At 43.5% G+C, this 12513-nt stretch overlaps 1 protein-coding gene across 3 annotated transcripts in view; it reads right to left on the bottom strand.

Annotated features, from left to right (window-relative positions):
• LOC109911472 (sentrin-specific protease 2-like) overlaps positions 1-12513 on the bottom strand; it is a 107590-nt gene that overhangs the window by 24113 nt on the left and 70964 nt on the right. For all 3 annotated transcript variants that reach the window (XM_020510788.2, XM_020510789.2, XM_048599398.1), the window contains exons 10-12: positions 6132-6219; positions 4758-4922; positions 3244-3375 (exon numbers count right to left, since the gene is read on the bottom strand). In XM_020510788.2, coding sequence (XP_020366377.1) covers positions 3244-3375; positions 4758-4922; positions 6132-6219 — 385 coding nt within the window. The remainder of the gene's footprint in view (positions 1-3243; positions 3376-4757; positions 4923-6131; positions 6220-12513) is intronic.

Below are 12513 nucleotides of genomic sequence, written 5' to 3'. Positions count from 1 at the left end.
ATGCTGCCCAAACTTTGGCTGATGCCAAACACAAATCCACCAAGATAGAGAAGGTAGGTTTGGTGGTCATCTTCAGTCTGAGAAAGTTTCACCAATATCTTTATGGATGTAAATTTGTAACAGTGACAGACCACAAATCCCTGCTTCGGCTTCTTAAAGAAGATAAGGCCATGCCACCCATAGCTTCTAGTCGAATTCAGCAGTGGGCCTTGTTCTCAGTGCGTATAAATACAAGCTTGAACACCATCTGGGAGGCCACTGACAAATACGCCACCAATGGTCCGTTCTGGTGTTAAACTTTCTGGACACCCTTCCAGTCACTGCTGACTTCATCCGACTATGGACACAAAGATCCCATCCTGGCCAAACTAAAACGGCTGGTGGTAATGGGGAAACAAGAGGGCCATCACAACCAGAACTGAAACCTTCCTAACCTGGCAAGATCAGATCACCATAGAGGTTGGCATAGTATTATGGGAGTAAGAGTGATTGTCCTGAGTGAAGGTCACTGCCAGATACTGGCTGAACTCCACCAGGGCCATCCAGGGGTCTCCAAAATGAAGATGTTGGCGAGAAGTTATGTCTGGTGGCCAGGATTGATGCTGTTTTGGCCGCATTGATGTGCAGAGTGCCAACAAGGACAAAAAATATGGCCAGCAGCGCCCCCACATTCCAGGGTAAACCCTAGACTCGGTTATACTGTCCATGCTGGTTCTTTCATGGGTTCAATGTTCTTGGTCATTGTGGATGCCCATTCAAAGTGGTTGGACATGCATAGAGTTCATTCAAACTCAGGGATGATAATTGAAAAGCTGCAAGCATTGTTTGCAAGACATGGACTCCCAGAAGGGATGTCATTTCCCAGCAAGGATTTCGAGTATTTCCTAAAGTTGAATGCCATTCGACGTGTTCAGACAGCTCCAAACCATCCCTTCAGCTTCACTCAATACCAAACTGTCCTGGTCCCTGTTTGATTATAGGGCCTCCTGTCATGCACCTACAGGGATAGCTCTAGCAGAGTTACTGGTGGGGAGAAGACTCCACATCAGGTTGAACCTGATTCTCGGACTTGAGGGTGGAGGGTGAAACAGCATCAGGAATGCCAATGCCGGACGCGAGGCTTGTTGAAGTGAGAGAGACGGTTTAATTCAGGGGACGAAATTTGGCGTCTGAGCCATGGAAACGGTCTCACGTGGGTACAAGGCAAGTATGACACGAGGCCAGGTCCTGTAACGTACAAAGTTCAGGACATCTCACCTACCTGAACCAACATATGAATCACATGAATGCTGCAAGCTTGCAAATGGCGCAGCAGTAAAACATACCCAACCCCTCAGAACAGCCAGGAAGGCCATCAGAAACCCTGGGTTCTCCCCTCCAACTAACGTCGACAAAACCTCAGAGTCTGAGATGGATATAGCTGATGTCACGGCCTTAATACTATTACCACCTGTAGAAGAAGAGGAATTTCTCCCAAGACGCTTCAGGCACAAGAGATGGGCTATGGTCCAATACACTCTGTCCTTGTCCAAATCAGAGTTGGAGGGACCAGACCTGGGACGAAAGCATCCCAGGAAAAACTACAAGAAAAAGAATAGGTCGACATCCCCAGAATTAGTGGGAGGAGGATGTAGCAATTGGAATGAGGTTGACCAGCTGGACCTCATTGAGTATGAGTTCCCTGATTTGGCCCAAGTTAACACTCCCAATCGGAGTCCTGGCTGACAGAGATTCAGGGATTTTCCTCACTCCAGGGACAGGCTGTGAGCTAGCTGGTCAGAGTCCACATACTGTGCACATTTAAATAAAGGGTTGCTTGGTGTCATTTCACTGGCCCCCACGGAGTTATTTCAATACAGAAACAACTTCCTAAGTGAAAAGGTTTTTCCTCACTTCACCTTTGCTTCTTTTGCACTTTTAAGAGGACAGATTTAAAGCGAGAACACGTTATCAGCCCACTTATGATTTTGAAAACCTCTATCAAATTTTCTCTCAGGTGCTTTCTCATCAAGAGAAAAATCCCAACTTTTCTAATCTATCCTGACAACTGACAAGTTCCTCATCCCTTGAACCATTCTTGTAAATTGCTATCAAACTGTCTCCAATGCATTCATATCTTTCCTATAATGACACTCAGAACTGCATATACTACTCCAGTTGAGGTCTAACAAGAGTCTTATACAAATTTAACATTATCTCCCCCCCAATTAATAAAGCTGAGGATTCTGTACGCTTTATTAACCACTTAGAATTTACCTTGATTTACACATTCATTCTGCTCTCACCCACGGAGCCTAAACATTTCTACAAAAAGCAAAATGTGGACATCTACTACTTTCAGTACTCTGTCTCACATGCAATTTTAGTATTACGTATCCCTAAGGCCTAAACCCAAAATATCTGCAGTTCTCCAGAATATCAAGCCTATTTTCACTTACAAACCATCTCTGTCTTTCCACTGGCCAGCTTTTAGTCTGTTGCTACATTACCAATACCTCTTTCCAGTCTCCCCTATTTTCTCTCAATTAGAGGGAGCAAGGTCACTATTTCTAGATTAATCTGCAACCACATCATTGGTGTGTGGTGATTACACTCTCTCTCAGAACAAAGAAGTCAACTCAGACCCAAATGCTGGGAGACATCAGTGTCCCATTTCCACCTCCTTTGAAAAGCTGTCACCAATATTTGTCATGTTGTTTCCTTACATTTGCAGTATTTTTGTTTTTAATTGGCCATTTCGTATTGTTTTATTGTAACACTAATATGGTAAAGGCACTTGATAAATAGAAATTTGTTGGTGTCCTTAAAACTGACTTTATTTTTGTGGCTTTTCACACTATCAGAAGAAATGATAACCAAAATGCCCCACCAAAAATAGTATTGAAAATTGCCAATTGAACAGCATCTTGAGTGAATAGCGAAAGCAGAATGTGCCGAGTTAAGAGGAAACCATGAAAAACTGGAAGAGAAGCAGGTTCCGGTAGCCCAGGAATCTAGTCTAAATGACAACACAAGTCGACCAAGACTAGGCATACAGAGCCTCCTGCTGGCAGTATACCACTTGGACAATAATATGATGAACAACCTTTTGTGCAAGGCACCAGAAAGCAAGTGGAGGAATACACTTGTAAGATTAGGAACTTCTACGAGGTGGGAGAAAAATGGTGGGGTCGGTGGGGAAGATCAATGTGCGCACAAAATACATGCTGATAATAATAATAAAAACATAAAAGGCATCTGTACCTCATCATTCAGCCAGTTGTAATTACACAAAGTGCTGATGTCCTTTCGTGTTATCCTCAGTTTAAACCCAGTGCTAAGTACTTCATCAGGTTCTCCATAGTCAAGTGCCTTTCTTACCTCCTCCACCATTCTCTGTAATGGAAGATCATAAATTATCAAGGGCACAAAACGTAATGCTGCAAGTGTTATAAGTAAACAGCAAGTCACTCAGCAGCTGTGGAAAACATAAATCGGGCTAAACCATGTCTGAGTGTGCCAACATAAGTATTTTAACAAGGCTGGATCACAGCGACAGGGCGCAGCAAACAGTAAGTTTGCATGAGGATATTGTGGCAGGATTTGAGAAAATATAGCTCCCACTGAATCACAAAATTGTTACAGTACAGAAGGAGGTACTTGGGCCATCATGCCTGCACTAGTTATATTACCTAGTGCTAATCTCTTGCCTTTTCCCATATCCCTATACACCATTTCTATTCAAATAATTGTCCAATGCATCAATTGAAACTGCCTCCACCACATTCTCAGACAGGGTACTCCATACCTTAGCTTCTTGCTTGGTGGAAATTTTTTCTCACATAACACCTGCTTTGTTTGTGCATCACTTTAAAGCTCAAGTCTTATGTATCACAGCAAAACTCTACCTAACGGACACGAATGATTACTGTAGCATCTTCTGATTTAATTTTTCAAAAACCCTGTTGATTTGAAGTCCTCTCAATCCAGCTTGCTTTAATGAAAAGGGTCACACAGTTCAACTCTTTAAATTAAAAGCTCTCATCATTGGGATCATTTTAGTTCTTCTCCTTTGTATCTTCTCCACAACTGCAGCCTCCTTGTTGACTGAATGCTTCCAGAGCTGAGCAGAAAATTCAAACTAATTATTGTAATGACGTAGCATCACTTCTTCCTTCATAAATGGGCATGGTGGCTCAGTGGCTAGCACTGCTGCCACACAGCGTCAGGGACCCAGGTTTAATTTCACCCTCGGGTGACTGTCTGTATGGAGTTTGCATGTTCTCCCCGTGTCTATGTGGGTTTCTGCCGGGTGCTCCGATTTCCTCCCACAGTCCAAAGATGTGCAGGTTAGGTAGATTGGCCATGCTAAATTACCCATAGTGTTCGCAGATGTACAAGTTAGGTGGATTAGCCATGGGAAATGGAGGGTTACAGGGATAGGGTAGGGGGATGGGAGTGGGTGGGATGCTCTTCAGAGGGCCAGTGTGTCCTGGTTGGGCTGAATGGTTTCCACACTGTGTGGATTCTATGAAACTTGTCATATAAATCTGTCTACATGTTTTTTTAAAATACAGCTTTGTGAAATTAGTCTTCACACTTCTGAAGATCTATTTATCCAAATCACTGAATCTCCTTGCCCTCTTAATTTTACCAGTTAGTGTATTTTTTACTACTTTATTCCTCTTAAATTGTATCATTTCTGAGCCAGATCTATTATGTCTATTCCCCTTCTTTCTTATGTCGTGCTCTTCTATGTCATGTTAGCTTGACTGTACCTCAGTGAACTCGGGAACATCTCCTCTTTGTTCTTTACTTAAGATGCTTAGATTTTCCTTTAAGTTTTGAGAAGGTGGCATTTTGACAGATCCTGTTGCATCTCCCTCATCCAGGTACAATCGCGCTGCTACTTCATCTGATAGGTCACACTCTATACGCCGTTCCTGAAGAGAGAACGGGAAGATCAAGAATGGAGACATCACATTGTATGTATCGCTTGTAAAAGTAATGGGTAAGTAAGGTGTATATAAACCAGGAAGTCTCAGGTCCCTTCATGACCTGGCCTCAGCCGAAGTACCAGCTCCATGTTACAACTGGTGCCAATACCACAGTTAAAAAAGGCAAACAAAATAAGCCACATTCCAGATCCTTATTGTGACTTCCCACAGCATGACGGAGCTTGCTTATACATTAGGAATAGCCGCTTACTCAGAGGACATCTACGGAACAGAATCAATACCTTCAAACGGAGCATGAGGAGAGAAAAGAATTGTGAAATTGGCAAGATAACAGGTGCTTTTATATGCATTTGAAGAAAACAACAGTTACCAACATGTGAGATGGAATACTGAAACCCTGTACATTTTCCTGTACTAGGAGAGAGAGAGAGAGTTCTGTGTTTCTTAACAATTCCTGCAACCTCCTCCCAGTTGAATATCTGTCACTTTAAATAACCAAAGCTTTTGAGAGTTCAGGGAGGTGGTAATGTACAGGCAGTATCACTGAACTAGTAATCCAGAACCCAGGTTATTGTGCTGGGACATGGGTTTGAATCCCATCCTACAAATGATTAAATTTGAATTCAATAAAAATCTGGAATTAAAAGTTAGCCTAATGGTGACTACGCAACTATTGTTAATTCTTGTAAAAACCCATATGGTTCACTAATGTCCTTCAGGGAAGGAAATCTGCCACCCTTACCTGGTCAGGCCATATGTGAATCCAGACCCACAGAAATGTGATTGACTGACTCTTAACTGCTTTCAGGGCAATTGGGGATGGACAATTAATGCTGAGTTAGCCAGCAATGCCTACATCTCATGAATGAATAATTTAAAATTAATTATTATTTACTCATGCATTTATCCCAGAAGTTTAAATGCTACAGACCTATTTAGGAAAAGTCGGTTCAAGAGAATAGTACATTTTACCAATTACAAAGGAACAATTCATAAGAAGCAGTCGTTACAGACCTATTAAAAATGACACTTCACTCCTGAAGGGTAGGTTCTGATAGTTGGAGTTTCAAATCTATGCATAGGAAATGCCTTCACATGACACACCAAAACAAGTGAAAGATAACTTCTGCCTTCAACAGGTTTAGCATATTGTGTCACTGTTCTGTAAAAGTCATATTCAAGAACGTTCTTTACCGTTGTACGTTCCTTCATTTTGGCACTTGGATTACTTCCGGTTGTCTGTAAGACTTCTGACTGATCATCATAGCTGATCTGCTTATACCTGTACATCAACATAATTATCAATGTTAGTAATAGCCTACCTACTTCACATCTGATAAAATGTCTTTTGCAATTTCTGTCACCTACAACCTGCTTTCACCAACACACACATCCTCCCTGTTAATCTTTGCTTTCTGGTGGGACCATTATTGCTATATCATCCTGTTTTCACTGTTTGTATCTCCTACTGCACATTCCTAGGCACAGTCACAAGTTCCAAATGTTTCTTTTCATTGCATTATCCAGAACACAAAAACACTGCTGTCAGCATATGCCTTCTGATCAAATTAATTGTATTCACTGACAACAGTACAGTGAGGCTGAAATGCCAGTGTTGGATCTCTTCTTCTCCACACTCCGCACCACACCCCCATCCCCACAGCCCTTCATTCTTTGGATCATCGACTATACCATATTTTATCACCTTCTATTAATTTCAGACAAAATCTACTTTCAACACTGCCCATCTTTTTTGGCTTGAAGATAACTTCAAAAAGAACTACAAGAGATTTTGGGAGAACTAATGATCTGCAGTGTATTGTTTTCAAGGATGGTGGAGACGGATTCAATGACAGTTTTAAAAACAAACCATCGGTTGCATATTAGAAGGACAGTTTATCAGGGTGATGGGAGAACAGCTGTTGAGTTTGACGAATAACTCTTTCAGAAAATCAGCAGAGTCACAATGGGCTGAATGGCCTCCTTCTGCATTTTGCCATTGCATCAGTCCTTTCGAATGCATTTCATTTTGCTTACATATTGTCGTTGCAAGTTATTGACATCCGTAATGACCAGAGAGCATGAAGAGGAATCATAATTTTTCATTTTTGTGAAACTATATTATCTATATTCTGGCATGGTGGCTCAACAGAGATTGAAGTTTCCAGAACAAGTAATAAGACACAGAGTATGGAAAGGGTCAGGAATCTAACTTAAAGCACAGCAGATAATAGGACAACTATAAGGAGAGGGGCAGTCAATGCAGGATTGAGATGTTGTACTTAAGAGCATGCAGTATAGGAAACAAGGTAAATGAGCTGTAATACAGATTGAAATTGGCGGGTATCGTGTTAAATCACAGAGACGTGGCCGCAAGGGGATCAGGCCTGGGAACTAAATATCCATATCCCATCGAAAAGACAGGGAGATGGTCAATGGGGGTGGGGTTGCCTTTTTAATAGAAAGGAAATTAAATTGATAACAAGAAGTGATATAGAGTCAGAAGGCATAGAATCTGTGTGGGCAAAGTTGAGGAACAATAAAGGAAAACAGATCATGATTGGAGTCGCGAGGAAGAAAATAAATAAGGAGACAGTAAAGGCATGTAATAAAGGAACTGTTAGAACAATCATGGAGGACCTGAACATGCAGGTGGACTGAGGAAATCAGGTTGATAGCAGATCTCAAGAAAAGAAATTCATAGAATGTCTATGAGATGGCTTTTTGGAGCAGCTTATAGTAAAGCCCACTAGGGAACAGGCAATTCTGGATGTGATGTATAATGATATGTAATAGTAGGGAGGCAATGGCCTAGTGGTAGTATCACCAGACTATTAATCCAGAAACTCAGATAATGGTCCAGGGACCCAGGTTCGAATTCGTTGACTCTCAACTGCCCTCTGAAATCATTCAGTTGCACCAATCGCTACAAAGTCTCAAAGAAATGAAACTGGACGGATCACCTAGCATCGACCTAGGCACCAAGAAAGACAACAGCAGAAACAACCCTGTCGACCCTGTAAAGTCCTCCTTACAAACATGTGGAGGCTAGTGCCAAAATTGGGACAGCTGCCTTAGAGGCTGGTCAAGCAACAGCCTGACATAGTCATACTCATGGAATCATACCTTACAGACAATATCCCAGACACCACCATCATCAGCATCCCCGCCAGCAGGACAGACCAAGTAGAGGAGGTGGCACAATGATATACAGTCAGGAGGGAGTTGCCCTGGGAGTCCTCAATGTTGACCCCATGAAGCCTCATGGCTTCAGGTTAAACATGGGCAAGGAAACCTCCTGCTGATTTCCACATACCATCCTCCCTCAGCAGGCTTGATGGTAATGGTTTATTGCAAGATATGCCAGGCCATTTGAACAATACTTAGAGGAAGCACTGAGGATGGCAAGGGCACAAAATGTATTCTGGGTAGGGGATTTCAACGTCCACCACCAAGAGTGGCTCGGCAGCAGTCCTACAGATCGAGCTGGTCGGGTCTTAAAGAACACAGCTGCTAGACTGGACAAGCAGCAGGTGGTGAGGGAACCAATAAGAGGGAAAAACATACTTGACCTCAAGACTGGGCATCCACGAGGTGCTGTGGGTCATCAACAGCAGAATTGTACTCCAGCACAATCTGTAATCTCATGGCCTGGCATATCTTCCAATCAACCATTACCATCAAGCCAAGGGATCAACGCTGGTTCAATGGAAAGAGCACGAGGGCATGTCAGGAGCAACACCAGGCATACCTAAAATGAAATGTCAACCTGGTGAAGGTATGAAACAAGACTACTTGCATGCCAAACAGCATAAGCAGCAAGTGATAGGCAGAGCGAAGCGATCCCAGAACCAATGGATCAGATCTAAGCTCTGCAGTCCTGCCACATTAGGTTGCGAATAATAAACAACTGACTGGAGGAGGAGGAGGCAGCTCCACAAATATCCCCATCCTCAATGATGGAAGAGTCCAGCACATCAATGCAAAAGATGAAGCTAAAGCTTTTGCAGCAATCTTCAGCCAGAAGTGCTGCCTCCTCCAGCGTCCCTAGCACTACAGATACTAGTCTCCAGCCAAGTCAATTTACTCCACGTGATATCAAGAAAGGGTTGGAGACACTGGATACTGCAGAGGCTGCGGGCCCTGACAATATTCCGGCAATAGTACTGAAGACTTGTGCTCCAGAACTTGTTGCTCCCCTAGCGAAGCTGCGCCAGTACAGTGACAACACTGGCATTGACCTGACAATGTGAAAAATTGACCAAATACATGAAAAGCAGGAAACCAACCCAGCCAATTACCGCTCCATCAGTCTATTCTCGATCATCTATAAAGTGATGGAAGGTGTCAAAAATAATGCTATTGAGCAGTGCCTGCTCAGCAATAAACCGCTCAGTGACGGCCAGTTGGGTTCTGCCAGGGCCACTCAGCTCCTGACCTCATTACAGCCTTCGTTCAAACATGGACAAAAGAGCTGAATTCCAGAGGTGAGGTGAGAGTGACAGCCCTTGACATCAAGGCTACATTCGACCGAGTATAGGATCAAGGAGCCTGAGCAAAACTGGAATCAATGGATATCGGGGGCAAACTCTCCAGTGGCTGGAGTCATACCTGACACATTAGAAGATGGTAATGGTTGTTAGAAGTATTTCTTATCAGCTCCAGGACATCTCCGCAGGAGTTCCTCAGGGTACTCACCTGGGTCCAAACATCTTCAGCTGCTTCATCAATGACCTTCCCTCCATCATAAAGGAATAATTTGATTAGGGATAGTCAACACGGTTTTGTGAAGGGTAGGTCGTGCCTCACAAACCTTATTGAGTTCTTCGAGAAGGTGACCAAACAGGTGGATGAGGGTAAAGCGGTTGATGTGGTGTATTTGGATTTCAGTAAAGCATTTGATACGGTTCCCCATGGTAGGCTATTGCAGAAAATACGGAGGCATGGGATTGAGGGTGATTTAGTGGTTTGGATCAGAAATTGGCTAGCTGTAAGAAGACAGAGGGTGGTGGTTGATGGGAAATGTTCATCCTGGAGTTCAGTTACGAGTGGTGTACCTCAAGGATCTGTTTTGGGGCCACTGCTGTTTGTCATTTTTATAAATGACCTGGATGAGGGCGTAGAAGGATGGGTTAGTAAATTTGCGGATGACACCAAAGTCGGTGGAGTTGTGGATAGTGCGGAAGGATGTTGGAGGTTACAGAGGGACATAGATAAGCTGCAGAGCTGGGCTGAGAGGTGGCAAATGGAGTTTAATGCGGAAAAGTGTGAGGTGATTCACTTTGGAAGGAGTAACAGGAATACAGAGTACTGGGCTAATGGTAAGATTCTTGGTAGTGTGGATGAGCAGAGAGATCTCGGTGTCCATGTGCATAGATCACTGAAAGTTGCCACCCAGGTTGATAGCGTTGTTAAGACGGCGTACAGTATGTTAGGTTTTATTGGTAGAGGGATTGAGTTTCGGAGACATGAGGTCATGTTGCAGCTGTACAAAACTCTGGTGCGGCCGCACTTGGAGTATTGCGTACAGTTCTGGTCACCGCATTATAGGAAGGATATGGAAGCATTGGAAAGGGTGCAGAGGAGATTTACCAGGATGTTGCCTGGTATGGAGGGAAGGTCTTATGAGGAAAGGCTGAGGGTTTTGAGGCTGTTTTCGTTAGAGAGAAGAAGGTTAAGAGGTGACTTGATAGAGACATACAAGATGATCAGAGGATTAGATAGGGTGGACAGTGGGAGCCTTTTTCCTCGGATGGTGATGGCTAGCATGAGGGGACATAGCTTTAAATTGAGGGGTGATAGATATAGGACAGATGTCAGAGGTAGGTTCTTTACTCAGAGAGTAGTAAGGGCGTGGAATGCCCTGCCTGCAAAAATAGTAGACTCGCCCACTTTAAGGGCATTTAAATGGTCATTGGATAAATATATGGATGATAATGGAATAGTTTAGGTTAGATGGGCTTCAGATTGGTTTCACAGGTTGGCGCAACATCGAGGGCCGAAGGGCCTGTACTGCGCTGTAATGTTCTATGTTCTATGTTCTATAAGGTCAGAGGTAGGGGAAATTCACCAATGATTGCACGACATTCACCATTTGCGACTTCTCAGATACTGAAGTGGTCCACATTCGAATGCAACAAGATCTGGACAATATTCAGCGCTTGGACTGACAAGTGGCAAGTAACATTCATGCCACCCAAATGCCAGGCTATGACCATAACCAATAAGTGACAATCTAACCATGGTGTTACCATCACTGAATCCCCCACTATTAACATCTTGGGGGTTATCATTGACCAGAAACTCAACTGGATTCATCATATAAACGCAGTGGCTACAGGTGCAGATCACAGTCTAGGAATACTGCGACGCGTAACTCCCACCTGACTCTCCAAAGCCTCTCCATCATCTACAAGGTACAAGTCAGGACTGTAATAGAATACTCCCCACTTGCCTGGATGAATGCAGCCCCAACAGCACTCATGAAACTTAACACCATCCAGGACAAAGCAGCCCGCTTGATTGGCACAACATCCACAAGCATCCACTTCCTCCACTACTGATGCTTAGTAGCAGCAGTGTGTACTATCTCCAAGATGCACTGCAGAAATTCACCAAAGATGCTAAGACAGCATCTTCCAAACCCACGATCACTTCCATCTAGAAGGACAAGGGCAGCAGACGCATAGCAACATCACCTCTTTCAAGTTCCCTTCCAAGCTACTCACTATTCTCACATGGAAATATATCACCTTTCCTTCACTGTTGCTGGGTCAAGATCCTGAGATTCCCTCCTTAATGGTATTGTGGGTCAACCCACAGCAGGTGGACCATGGCAGTTCAAGAAGGAAGCTCACGACCATCTTCTTAAGGGCAACTAGGGACAGACAATAAATACTGGCCAGCCAGCAACACCCACATCCCACAGATAAATGTAAAAAAAAGAGACAGACTTGATTAGGGAGCTGAAGGTGAAGGAACTCCTTGGGAGCAGTGACCATAATTTGATAGAACTCACCCTGCAGTTTGAGAAGGAGAAGCTGGAATCAGATGCAATGGTGTTACAATTGAATAAAGATATCTACAAAGACATGAGGGAAGAGCTGGCCAGAGTTGACTGGAAGAGAAGACAGTAAGGAGTGGCAAGCATTTCTGGGGGCAATTTGAGAGGCACAGCAGGTATTCATCCCAAAAGAAGAAGAATCATATGAAGGGGAGGATGAGGCAGCCATGGTGACAAGGAAAGTCAGGGACAGCATAAAAGCAAAAGGAAAAAAAGCAGATAATGTGGCAAAGAATAGGAAAGGACTGGAAAATGACTAAAGTAACACCCCTGTTTAGAAGGGAGGGAGGCAGAACATAGGATGTCTTAGGCTGCTTAGCCTTACCTTGGTCATTGGTAAGATTTTACAGTCCATTATAGGGGATGAGATTACGGCCTACTTGGAAGTGCATGATAAAATATGCACAGTCAGAACAGCTTCGTCAAGGGAAGGTCACGCCTGACAAATCTGACAGAAGTTTTTGAGGAGATAAGTTAGACAAGGGAGATCCAGTGAACATGACCTATTTGGAT

This window comes from Rhincodon typus, chromosome 7, assembly GCF_021869965.1.
Source record: "Rhincodon typus isolate 14 chromosome 7, sRhiTyp1.1, whole genome shotgun sequence".
Classification (NCBI taxonomy): Eukaryota; Metazoa; Chordata; class Chondrichthyes; order Orectolobiformes; family Rhincodontidae; genus Rhincodon; species Rhincodon typus.
This window is presented reverse-complemented; position numbering and strand designations above follow the sequence as displayed.